General features: G+C 39.2%; 1 protein-coding gene across 2 annotated transcripts in view; it reads right to left on the minus strand.

Moving 5' to 3' along the window:
- Positions 1-12,253, minus strand: part of AK8 (adenylate kinase 8) — a 73,864-nt gene that overhangs the window by 28,170 nt on the left and 33,441 nt on the right. For both annotated transcript variants that reach the window (XM_069770808.1, XM_069770809.1), the window contains one exon: positions 600-741. In XM_069770808.1, coding sequence (XP_069626909.1) covers positions 600-741 — 142 coding nt within the window. The remainder of the gene's footprint in view (positions 1-599; positions 742-12,253) is intronic.

Here is a 12,253-nt window from a genome sequence, read left to right on the forward strand (position 1 = left end):
CAGCTTTGATGAGTACACCAGCATTTCAAACCTTCACCACCCTTGGACCAGCTGTAAAGAATAACTCCATTTTATTTGCTTGGCAGTCATAACAGTTCTCTTTTGATGCTCATTTCTCTTATATTACATTTCTGAACACTTCATTATAGCTCAAATAAAATATAATTCTCATGTTGTTTTTAATTATTTCACAAAACCCAAAAGTCTCATAACGAGCTCCTCGCAATACTAATATATTTCCATAATATTATGCCAATGCTAAAGAAAGAAGATGTAGATCCCTGCTTCTGCTGCAAATAAAATACACCTTCTGATATAATCCAAACTTTAATCCATTTCTTATGGTTTTCCTTTAGAGGCAACTCAAACAAATAACCAGAAGAACAAACCTCTTCTCACTCCCACAGTTTGGCCATCTGGAGGATTTGTAAGGCCAATGCGCTATTTCCTACTCTCCATGAGCAAGACCCTTTTTCTAGCTAAGGAAGGAATAAATATATAAGATGCAATAGCCTATACAATGTCAATAAAGACCTGTATCTTTCCATAAACAGATTTTTCATCTATGTAATGTTGTGATTGCTAAATTTATATCTTACCTGTTTGGAATAATATGTGATTTTTGCAGCTGTTCTCCCTGCTCTATGTCTCTTGGGAAGCCATAAAGCACCCAACCATTGGTCATGCAGTCTAGTGCGTTTAGGCGTTCTGCCAGGATCTTCATAACAAGGTTGTCTGGGACTGCAAAGGATTAAAAAGATGACATTTATTTTGTATGCTGAGTCTGCAATTAAGGAGGATACACACCACTTTTTCCGGTTAGACTGCTACAGGAGCTAAAACACAAAGAGTTATTCCTGTTTATGATTGATAGATTTTGGAGAGAGGAGTTACTGTTGACTTTTGCATATTTACTGTGCTGTTATGGAACCCCCAAACTCACAAGGAACTGTAGGACTAAAGCAAAGTATTTGGTAAAAACTGATGCCTACATAATTTTGCAATGTACTTTTTCTCTCAGCCATACTGGGCTGATGTCACAATGAAGTGTGTGACACAATCTTATCAAAATGCAAAAATAATGACCTGAGTTGTGTAAAAGAAATCCTAAAACAGGAAAGAAATTTCTGTGGCATTCTGTATTTAGCTTAGCAGATGATAATGGTTCAGCCACAGCAGGCTAGATGCGGTATTTCTCCAATTTGCCCAAAGGCTTGAAGCTTTTATAACTGGAAATAAATTTCCAAAATGTATTTCAACTACTGTAATTACTGCATTGATGACTCCCTAATTTTAGAGATAAAAATTCTCTTTTCTCTATTATTATTTTTCTTTAGGGCAAGAGAGAACATCAGCAAGATGCTGCCTGGGATTACAATTACTATGCAGCTTTAAAAATTCTATTTAATGGGACACAGTGGTAAGGAGGTATCCTGCATATTTTCACTGTAGCCTTCATGAAGTAAAGTATTTCAATCAAGATACTTAAAGTTATGTATCATGTAATTTTTTTTTTTTTACAGAAGAATTAAATTATTAGATTCAACAAGGGTGACTATAAATTTTCCAAGCACTCTTGCAATGTGTTGGGCTTAGTGTCAAATAACCCCAAAGAAAGGCCAGCAAAATCACCTCAAGCTACTTCCCAAAGAAGCAGCCAAAACAATTTTCAAGAAGCAATGAGAGTCCCTTCTCTTTATTTGTACAGTATGTCTAATACACTGTTGCCTCTACTGGAAACAAGCGATAAAAAATGCTACATAAATCCACATCATGGAACGTTGATGTTTTGATACTCACCCTGCCATCGCATCTGCATACAAAAATACAACAACAAGTGCTTGTAGGAGAGCATATGCGTCAGATTTCTAACAATGCAATTCGCTTTAGGACTAGCTGACAGGAATGCACCTGTATTTTAGTAGAGTGTATTATTATCAGTGCACGTTTATACGCTGGGTACAAGCAGGTTTTAAACCGCAATAATAGAACCCATTTGCTTCCTGAAATTTAACATTTCCTAAAGACTTACACCTTTGTCGTGAAATTCATTACTTCTCCTTTAAATAATCAAATTACTGAGTTTACAGAACTGCACTCAGGATTCAATGTACCAGCAAAAAGGGAGGAAAACCACAGGGAATTAATTAGAAAACAGATTAGTGTATTAATTGAGGATACCCACTTCGCATTATAAAAAAACAAGTTAAGGAGAGCAATATTCTCCATCTGCTAAAAGAAAAAAGGAATGGAATAAAACCAGACACTTGACAGAGAGCAAAATGACAATGCAAAACTAGGCATTCTGTTAAAAATGGGTTTCATCAAATTAACTATACAATAGTGCAGCAGCAGGCAGAAATGTTATTAGACAGATAACACTTATCTATCCAAGACCTGAGCTGCATGCAGGCATAGAGGGGATAACAGAGGAGTTTCAGGGCTCTTTGCAGGGCAGTTCTCCCTACCCTCCAGGTTACAAGAACTAATACAAAACCAAGACATCCTGGTAGGAAGAAAGAAAAAAAAGTCCCACCTTCTCTTTCCCCAAAACATATTCCATACAGAGACCAGTGGAATTTTGCTGGTAGTCTTGAATTTCTGGTTGCAGCACTAAACTTTCTGTCTTGATGCATGTTATTTTATCATAATTCCTACTGGAATCATTAACACGGATTTACAAAGATGCAGAATTACATGATTTTTTTGAAGCATTTTCAGTATGCTTAGAGTTTTGCAAAGGATTTGAATGAAACCTACAAACCCAAGAGTAAAACTACACTAAGGTAGGATTCTGCTGGAGCTGACATCCCTGTGAGATGAACAGGGAATCAGGGCAGAGGCTGAAAGCCCCAGGAATGGCAGAGAGAACTAAGTGGGTATACTGTGCCGTTGAGCTTCCAGCAGATCATAGGAGATTCTCCAGTTCCAGGGGCCAAATTGCTTCCACCCTGCATATGGGAAGGAGAAACACTACAGCCCACAAGAAAAATAAAAAGCAATTGTGATGGGAACCAGGCAGCATCTGCTCGAACTGATCTCTTCCCATAGGCCTTCTGTGAATCCTGATGATTGAAATCCTCTACTTTGAACAAATCTGAAGCAATCACAAGAGAAAAAAAAAACCTAACAAGATGCAGTGACAATTAATTAACAATTTATCTAATGGCATGCCAGGTTTGGGTTTTTTTGAGTAATGCTGCGGATATGTAGTAACCCTGACATCTTGCTAATTTCAGTGATGACTGACTAGAAGATATCAGCAATACACTTTAGATTGTTTGTACACTCATGTACATATATGCATCACTGAATAATATAGATGCTTACATATTTTCTGTGCCTCCCTCTAAAGCTTGATGGTGAGAAATAAAACATAAACAAGTCAGACAGCAAGCTCTGCTCTCCTCTTGATTAGCAAACATACCTATCACTTCAACACAATAGGGGAACATAGCTTGTTGGCTGTTCAATGGCATTACAAAGTACATCAGCTGCCCTTGAACAGGAACAGTCACACTTAAAACAGCTGCATTAAAACTGTAAAACATCTTCCACAGACCAGGGGAAAAAAAAAAAAAAAAAGAAGAAAAAAGGAAGAAAGAAATCAGTATTATTCTTATTTGCTGTGGTACAGACAGAGTAAGTAATGAAGAACTCTGCAGTATGGTATTCCTTTTCACTCATGTGGAACTGTCTCTTGAATGTAAGGCAAATTAATAACCCGTAATTGGAGGGGCACACAGTCTGTAAGTAACTAGCCAGGGGTCTCCTGGCCTTAAGCACATGACCCAGCGGGCTATATAGCAAAGTAAAATTTAGAGCTTTTCTGATGAGACAGTCAATCTACATGCTTTAAGTAGATTATGAAGCACAAGAGCTTTGAATAATCAATTCCTTTTCAACATAAGCTTGTGTGAGTTTCCAACTCTGAAAGTTGGGGGAATGAGACTCTAGAGAGATTTTACTTTATCATTAGAGAAGTCCAAAGATAAGTTTCTTGTAAAAATTACAGTGTGCTACAGAGAGATATCGAGATTAGGTAATGTGGAAGCACATCTCTATTAAGGCGAAAAATCAAGATACAGGAGCAAAATTCACCCCTCAGAAGTAATGCTGCAGAGCTGCTGAGCTACAGTGATACCCTGTTCTGAGAGCACTGTACATAGCTGTGGACCAAGGTCACGGTGAACCTCAGAAATTGTATCCATGGCAGAATGAGGCCACAACTAGCTCCATATAGAAATGTAATTCAGTCATGCATACATTCTTGCCTAACATCAATACCACACACCATATCTCCTTTATCTCCCAGCCTGTCTTGACCATGTTAATGGTCTAGACTACGCAGCTGAATTAGCAGCTGTGGACCTAAGAAGTGATCTAATCAGTTCAAGAGTATGATCAGGCAGGGTACAGGGAACAGAGGCTTAAAGTGCTGCTGTTCATGCTGGAATGGCTGCATGGACACCCAGAGATTTTCTATCTCCAGGGCTGTCAATCAGCACCTTCCAGCAGACCATTTAAAAAATAAATTTACTTCCCAGAGCTTCAAAGGTTTTCACAAGTATAAGGTATTTCTCATGAAAAGTACTTCCTCATGAAACTCATAGGAGTGTGGCCTATTAGCTCTTAGATCTGCAGGACTAATAGAAAACCGTATCAGGCAATCAGTTGACAAAATCATACCATCTGCTCAAGACAAAAGTAACAGAACATTAAAGGCACAGTCTGAAATGCAAAAACACTACTTGAGAGATTACAGGGCACTATTCTCCAATAGCTTCAATGCTGTCAGTGCTCCAAGCTATACAATTATCATATTTAAATTGATTCCTCCTCCATATATTTCTTTTTAACACAGACTTTTGAAGGGTATTGACTCACTTCTCCATACCTATAAAAACCTTGATTCTAAGTACAGCATAAACGTATTTGCGCATATAAATTCTGTCAGTTTTGTGCTGTAAAAAGTTTAAGGTCCTTTTGACAGTATTGTCCATTTACCCTTTATCCTTCTCTTGGAGATTTTTTTTTTAGCTGGGTCTGAAGACTTTCACAGTTAATTCAGATGCCTGAGGCTTGATCCCAGCGCTTGACAGTTAACATCTTGCCCAGAGTATAAGCTACTGCCAAAGGCTACTTTCCTGGATTGTCCTGTCAATCCCAAATTTAGCAAAGCATGAGATTCGCTTATCTTATTGCTCTATAAACTCTGGATTATTCACAATGGATCATTTTATTTGGGTCTTTCAGAGAAGTATTCTATTTTCTTGCCCACATTAAGGTCCTCAGAGATTTTATCAATTTGCCTTTAATGTGTTTGAGAATGATTTAATAGCGATTTGCCATCACGTAGGTTGATCGATATTTTAATTTAACCCTGCCAACACACCAGATTCGTGAAAACGGGCTGTTTTTCCATTTCATAGCATACAGCCCATTTTGCTTACTGCAACTAAGAAAAAAAATAATCCAAGTGTGTCCTCAACGCAAACGGGGGCGGCGGCGGGAGGAAAACGCCCGATTTTGCTCCGAGGCGGCAAAGCGAAGGGGACCTCGCCACGGGCTCGGGTGGAGGCCGGCCCCGCTCGGCCCCGCTCGGCCCCGCTCGGCCCCGCTCGGCCCCGCTCGGCCCCGCTCGGCCCCGCTCGGCCCCGCTCGGCCCCGCTGCGGTTGGTTGTTCTCTACCGCCACCTGCCGGGCGCGGCGGGCAGCGCGGGGCGGCGGCGGCAGCAGCCGGTACCCGCCCGGCGGGCAGCAGCCGCCGCTGCGGCAGGGACTTGTAATCGCCGAAATCTCGGTAATTCACGGAAACGGAGATCGCTCCGGAGCCTGCTTAGTCCTCCTTAATTAGGGACACCGCCGGGCTGTCACGGAAAAGCTGAAAGCGGTTCTGATTTTTTGAAGCTCATGTGAAGCCGGCAACTAAAGAGGCAACAACGCAAATAACAATATTGACATGGCGTTTGCAAAGGACCGTAACACTTAGTTAGTAATTTCATCAAATGGAAAATTTACACAGAAAGACAGTCTCCGCTCACTCATTTTACATATACAGCACTGCTGAGAATGGCTTCCTGTAAGAATTGGAATAATTATTTCAATACAGTAAAATAAATAATATGATAAAATATTTCATTTCCACGTTTTAAATATTTTTCCCTCTTGGAATATATTAGAACCTCTTTTTTTTTCTGAGGTTTTTAGTAATGTAAAGTAGGAATTAGCTGCATTAAAGAGGAAGTGATGACATTTTTAAAGCAGGTATGATCCCAAATCGTCGATCAAATGACACATGATAAATTAAGACCTTCAGAAATGCATGTTAAAGGAATGCATGATTCTCCCTCACAGTTATCAAGCCAGAGATTCCAGAATCTACATCTGATCACATTTAGTGACTAGCTAAGATTCCGACCCTTACACTGCTTTACCTGTTAGTGGCATCTTCAGATCGAGCAATGGAAATTCAATCCAAAGCCAGTATCCAGCATACAAACACAAAAAGCTTTTTTTTCCCTAAAAATAGCCTCTGCAATGTTGTCAGTGTCTGTGTGTATTTGCCTAATGGCACAGGCTATCAGTGAGTCACAGGATGATCTAGTGGGCTGACACTGAGGTCAAGATCCACACACCTGGGTTCCCAACCACGCTTGCTCACTGACTGGCGTGGCTTGAGTTGAATTAGGTTTTCTGCCTCAGTTTACCCACCTGCAAGACAAAAGCTACTCTGAATTACCGCACAGGGATGTCTCTAACCCGAAAGATTCTAAAACTAGTAACAAAATGTATACTTGCACTACTTCTTTCTACTCCCTCAGCTTCTGCAGAGAGAATACAGCTAGACACAAGACAGCAACCGCAGTTCTAACCCATCTAAGGTATCATTTCCATTATCAACCAAGTTCCCTATTTCCCCCTTATTTCTAAACTAGTTCAGCTCTACTGAAGAACACAGGGCTTGTCAGAGGGCAGAATTTGGCTTACAAACCCCTTTTTGACAGTGATACTATTAAAAAAATAATAAATTTTGTCTGACAAACATGGTGAAAAACATCTTGGCTTTCTATACCAAATACTGCTTCACCATGTGATGCGAAGAGAGGACGTTAAGGGATTTGTCGTCCCTTACCACCGATGCCTGGTGCCAGCACGCACTCTAGATCCCCAACAGTGGGATCAGCCACCCAGTCCTGTGTTTCCCCTTGCCGCTCCTCCTGACACCTACCGGCCACATTAAAGGGACATGTAAAAATGTAAAGCAATTCACAAGAGCTATTAAATGTTTTGCTTGTCATTAAAAAAGTCTGTTTCATACAGGAGCCTGATTCTGTATGAATGACACCCAGTGAAATAGAGCCAAAGCCAGAATTTGATGTTGAACTCTACAGACCGTAAAAGGGGATGCTGCCAGTATGCAACATGCTTTTCCTTCCAGTTTTCTTATAAAACCTCATGTGATTTCCCCATCCCAAACTCCAAACAGAAAATTGAAGAGAATTCAAGCCAGCAGCCCTTTGCTGAGGAGCTAGTGCTGCAAGAACAGTAGCGGGAAAGGAAATGCCACTTTTCTAAGTTTTTAAGAATGACTGTCAGCAATAAAGATCAAAATAAATACAAAAGATTAATACTTAGCATTTATATTGTGCTTTGCTCTTAAAAAGCCCCTGACAACCATGAGGCCCTGTACGGCCAAGGGCCACAACTTCACTCAAACCCCTGAGGGTCTGTGGCACTTTGGTGGTGCACGATGATGCCTGCTGACCAAAACTGGGAACTGTGGGCACCTGATATATTTTAACTCCCTCATGCAAACCCACAGACTCCAGCAGCACTATCCCTGTGAGCTATGACACTAATATTGGACTATTGATACTCCAGGAACAATAATAATGGTGAATACTGCTGCAAAACCAGGAGACTGGCAAAATTTATACAGGCGGGACCATATCCACTAACTGACTGATTATCACAATTGCTCCAGAAAACAACTGCACTAGATTCTTAAATAAAATCATGTTTATTTTGCCTGATCTGGCTTCCAGGGTTGGCTTTTTGGGGTGGTTTGTTTTGTTTTGTTTTTACTCTTAAGTGGGGTGGCCTTTAAAAATATCTTTGTAGACTGAGTCTCCCAAGTGTTGCTTCAGCCCTAAATATCTGCTAGCCAGATATGCCAATTTTGATTATTGCATGTTGTGTAGAATAAAGAAAAATATATTCTAGATTTTCAAATAAAGGAAAAAGGGACTCTAATTTATCATATTGTAGTGATTCAACACATAAAAAAAGTAAAATTCAGGAAAGAAGATGACAACTTACTGCCTATATGCCTTCATGTAAAACTTTCTATTCTACAACCTTGCATCTTTTATTAAAATATGGACACGTAAAATGGAATAAAAAAATTTAAATTTTATTTTGTTCTCTTGACCACCAATTTTCTCCTAGTAGGAAAAAAGACTGCTACCTATTTTCCATAAAAAAACCTTTGTAGCAGTCCCAGAGGAAAAGTCAAAAGTTTGACTTGAAAAACGGAGCTACTTCAAAAGCATTGTCAAACAGAGGTGAAGGTTTCTTAAAAATGCATAAATTAAAGTATGGTGTATTCATAAATATCTCTGTAACTTTACACAGTATATTTGTGATTGAGGTGCACATATAGGTGAACATATAGCATCGTTTTAAAACTAACTTAGAGTAGAAAATCATTTTGTTTATTAGATACTGTTTGGGCTCTGTGTGTGTGTGTGTATGCGTGCATGTGTGTGCATGTGTGTGAAAAATGAAAGAAAAATTGAGAGTTTTTTCAATAATAAAAAGGGAGTTGCACTGCAGGGCCCCTAAAGCTTGTGAAAAATTAAACTCGACGGATTCAAACTGTCCTATTTCCACTTCAAAAGAGAAGAGGCACTGAGCTCTTCCCAACTTATCTTCAAACGCCCAGCACCCTAGAAAGTTTCTTTAAAAAAAATAAAGTCTCTAGTTCCCCCAAGCACTGTACCCGTTACTGTAGCTGCTGTCTCTCCCTCTTCTAATTATACCCATGTGAGTCTATTAATCAACTTGTAAATTATTTAGAGAGCCATGCGCTGTCTTCAGCTAGTACAAACACACTGCATGCAAAGACTTGCTGAAAACCAATGGAGCTCCCAAAGGGTCTCTCTCCAATGTTCAGACAGCTTGCAGCTCGCCAGTACAGCGCTGTTAAAAACAAGAAATAACACTAAGCTTACCTCCTCAGATATAAAGATTTACTCAGCCTTTCAACTCTGAAACTCTTTGCAAGTTTTTAACAAAGAGGAAGCTGCTCTATTGTCAAATCTGTACTTCACACTTAGTGATGAGAATATTAATTCGATGTCAAAAAAAAAACCCCCAAGTGCTTTCAGTAAGACTGTGATCACAATCACCAGGGGACCCCAACTTTCAGAGGCTACACCAAAAGCACCCCTTTAAAACCATTCCAATTTAAAATAAGGGGGGAAAAAAATCTACATTTGTACAGTAATAGTTTTTATTAGAAAATAGGAGAAATTAGGGAATTCCAGATTTTACCCCCCACATGCAGACTGCCTTTGGGGACAGCTTCAGATATTACTACTTAAAAAATAGAAAAAGGAAGGGGAAAAAACAACACAGATTGTGTGTGTTCAACTCTAACAGGCTGCAAACAGTGCAATGTTGTCTGTCTTCCAGGAATCAGCTCTCTTTACCACCTGAATCTTCATTTTGGTGGAAAAAACAATTACTCAAACTAATAGCAGTTCTCCCAACTGAAAAGCAGAATCTTACTGGTTTGGGATGGTTCCCCCCCCCCCCCCCCCCCCCCGCTATTCATGCTGTTTTCCTGTCATCTCACTTCTCATGGCTCCATTTATTGCAGCCTTGCAAACACATATATTAATTAGCAGTGATCACTCCACACTATTTCACCATGAGAACATGGAGAATTGAACACACTGAAATTTTTCAACTGACTGATGACCTTTCCTATTTTTGTGATGCCCCCAATGCCAAAATGCTTCTGCCTCTATTTTCATTAATAAAATGCAAACATCTCAAGGGGCAAACACCAGGGACATTTGAGGGGGGGAAGCAGATATGCTTTCTGCATTTTTTTTTCTCCCAGGGTACCAAATTCTGACAGACACCTTTAAAATTGTGAACACAGATCCTGCAGATGGAACTTTGAATTAATGTGTGCCCATGTTTTCAATGAGACAGGTCCAGAAGGCAGTCTAGCCCTCCTCAGAATTACAGCAACCTAGGGACACAAATTCTGCATAAAGGTCTTCATCAAGCCTGTGGGGTCTACGAACGGGCTATCTACATATGCATCATTTGTCCATAGCCTGAATTACTAGAAGGGGAGGACCACTCTCTGCACAACATTTCAGAAGGAATCAAACGTAATGAATTTATGTGAGTTGCCTTGCTGCCTATGGAAGAGTTCTGGCCATTATGCTCACCTCTTACTCCAAGTGGAAGTCTTCCTAGGCTGCCCAAGCAAACTGTGTATGCTAAATTTAGCATCATTGACCAAGATTTAAACTAACTGGAGTCAGTGAGCAGAAGACTGGTCTCAGACTCCAATGCTGGTAATTTTCTGCCCAGAGTATAGTTAGCAATAATTGCCCAATATTCAGTGGAAACCACAATATCCTAAAGGAAAAGTCTGTGCATTTCAGACTGGTTGTCCAGCGAACAACTATATGTTTATGACAGACAGAAAGCAGTCACGTTGCTGAACTTTTCACTGGAAATGCATTTTTCAATATCTAGTGTGCACGAACTGTAGACTAGAATGTCCTGGGAATTAAAAAATTAATGGGCTCAAAAATATCTATGCTACCTTCATTAAGCAAAATAAATCACCATATACAAAATTGAGAAGTTTGATAAAGCAGGAGATAAGGTCTTTACGAGACAGCAAACACTGGAAAATACAGAAAATGGGAATGCACTGAGTTGTCTTCTGGGGTGAATAATAGAATTGTCTGGGCTGTTCTTGAAATACATGTTGTATACATGAAGCAGCGGTACAGGAAAAAACAATACAGAGAATGTTTGTGAATCCTAAAACCAAGAAGAGATCCGAGTTAGTCAACCAGAACTAGAACAGAATAGACAGTGGACAGCCTCAATAACTCAATAACGAGTTAGCTTTGAATAAGCTGGGGTTTGAGCTTTTTTATGACACCACAACATACCCTGTTGGCATATCGTAAATGACTAATTGTATGCCATCAGTTGTGTCCACAAGAATGGAAACGACACTGAGATCAGTCCCGAGGGTGAGCATTTTAAGAATGAGGCATGCTCTCAAGATTTTATGGCACTAGTTTCATTTTGACTAGTAATGATTTGAGCACAATGTTTCTCATGGTTTGTCTTTCATTCCAGGGTATTCTGTGATAATATCACTTGCATGATTCCTGGCCCAAAGGAACAACTAAACTTACTCAGTACATAACTAGAAATGCAAGGAAAATTTTGAAGTTCTAATTGCTTTTCCAGTTATAACAGTCTGCTATTGACTAAACTAACCCTTTTCAAACGTGATTTTCTTGAAACTTAATGTACTCAGTAATAGCATGAGAATCTTTCCTCTGCATTAACCTGTTAGTAAATCTGTAGCAAGAGAGCAAGGATTCTTTGCCCATCTTTCCTCTCCAGTACACTATGTTATTTCATTTTCTCCAAGACTCTTGTGAGGGCAGTAATGAATTCTTGTTAGTGTTTACTAATGTAAATTCATTCTTTGTTATCACTGGGAGAGGAGGATTAGCAAAATGACAGAACTTATTATTTCTGGTATTGCTATATAATATTTATTTTTATTCAGCCCTTAATTTTGTAGTATGTCCTACCAAATAAAATATATGTGCATACAAGCAAAAACTAAGGGAGATTTTTTTAGCACAATGCACAGAAATACAGTTATGATTCCCATTAACATCCAGAAGCATTGCACAGCTTTATCCTTGCATGCTATATTAAAAAAAAAATAATCTAAACCTGAAATAATTTCTAATTTGGAGGAAGAAAGGAATTACAACTTCAATTTCATTTTCTTGAAAAGAAAGCAGCTCCCTTGGATGAAGGATGTGCATATTTTTAGGACTGGCTAAGAATTACAATCTGTGCAATTATTTTATTCTACTGGGAATGCTTTTGGTATCTCCTTTAAGGAACTTTAATGGTTAAGATGTAGTTTATAAAATACACAAAGAGCATTTTAGTAAATAAA

This window comes from Haliaeetus albicilla, chromosome 26, assembly GCF_947461875.1.
Source record: "Haliaeetus albicilla chromosome 26, bHalAlb1.1, whole genome shotgun sequence".
Classification (NCBI taxonomy): domain Eukaryota; kingdom Metazoa; phylum Chordata; class Aves; order Accipitriformes; family Accipitridae; genus Haliaeetus; species Haliaeetus albicilla.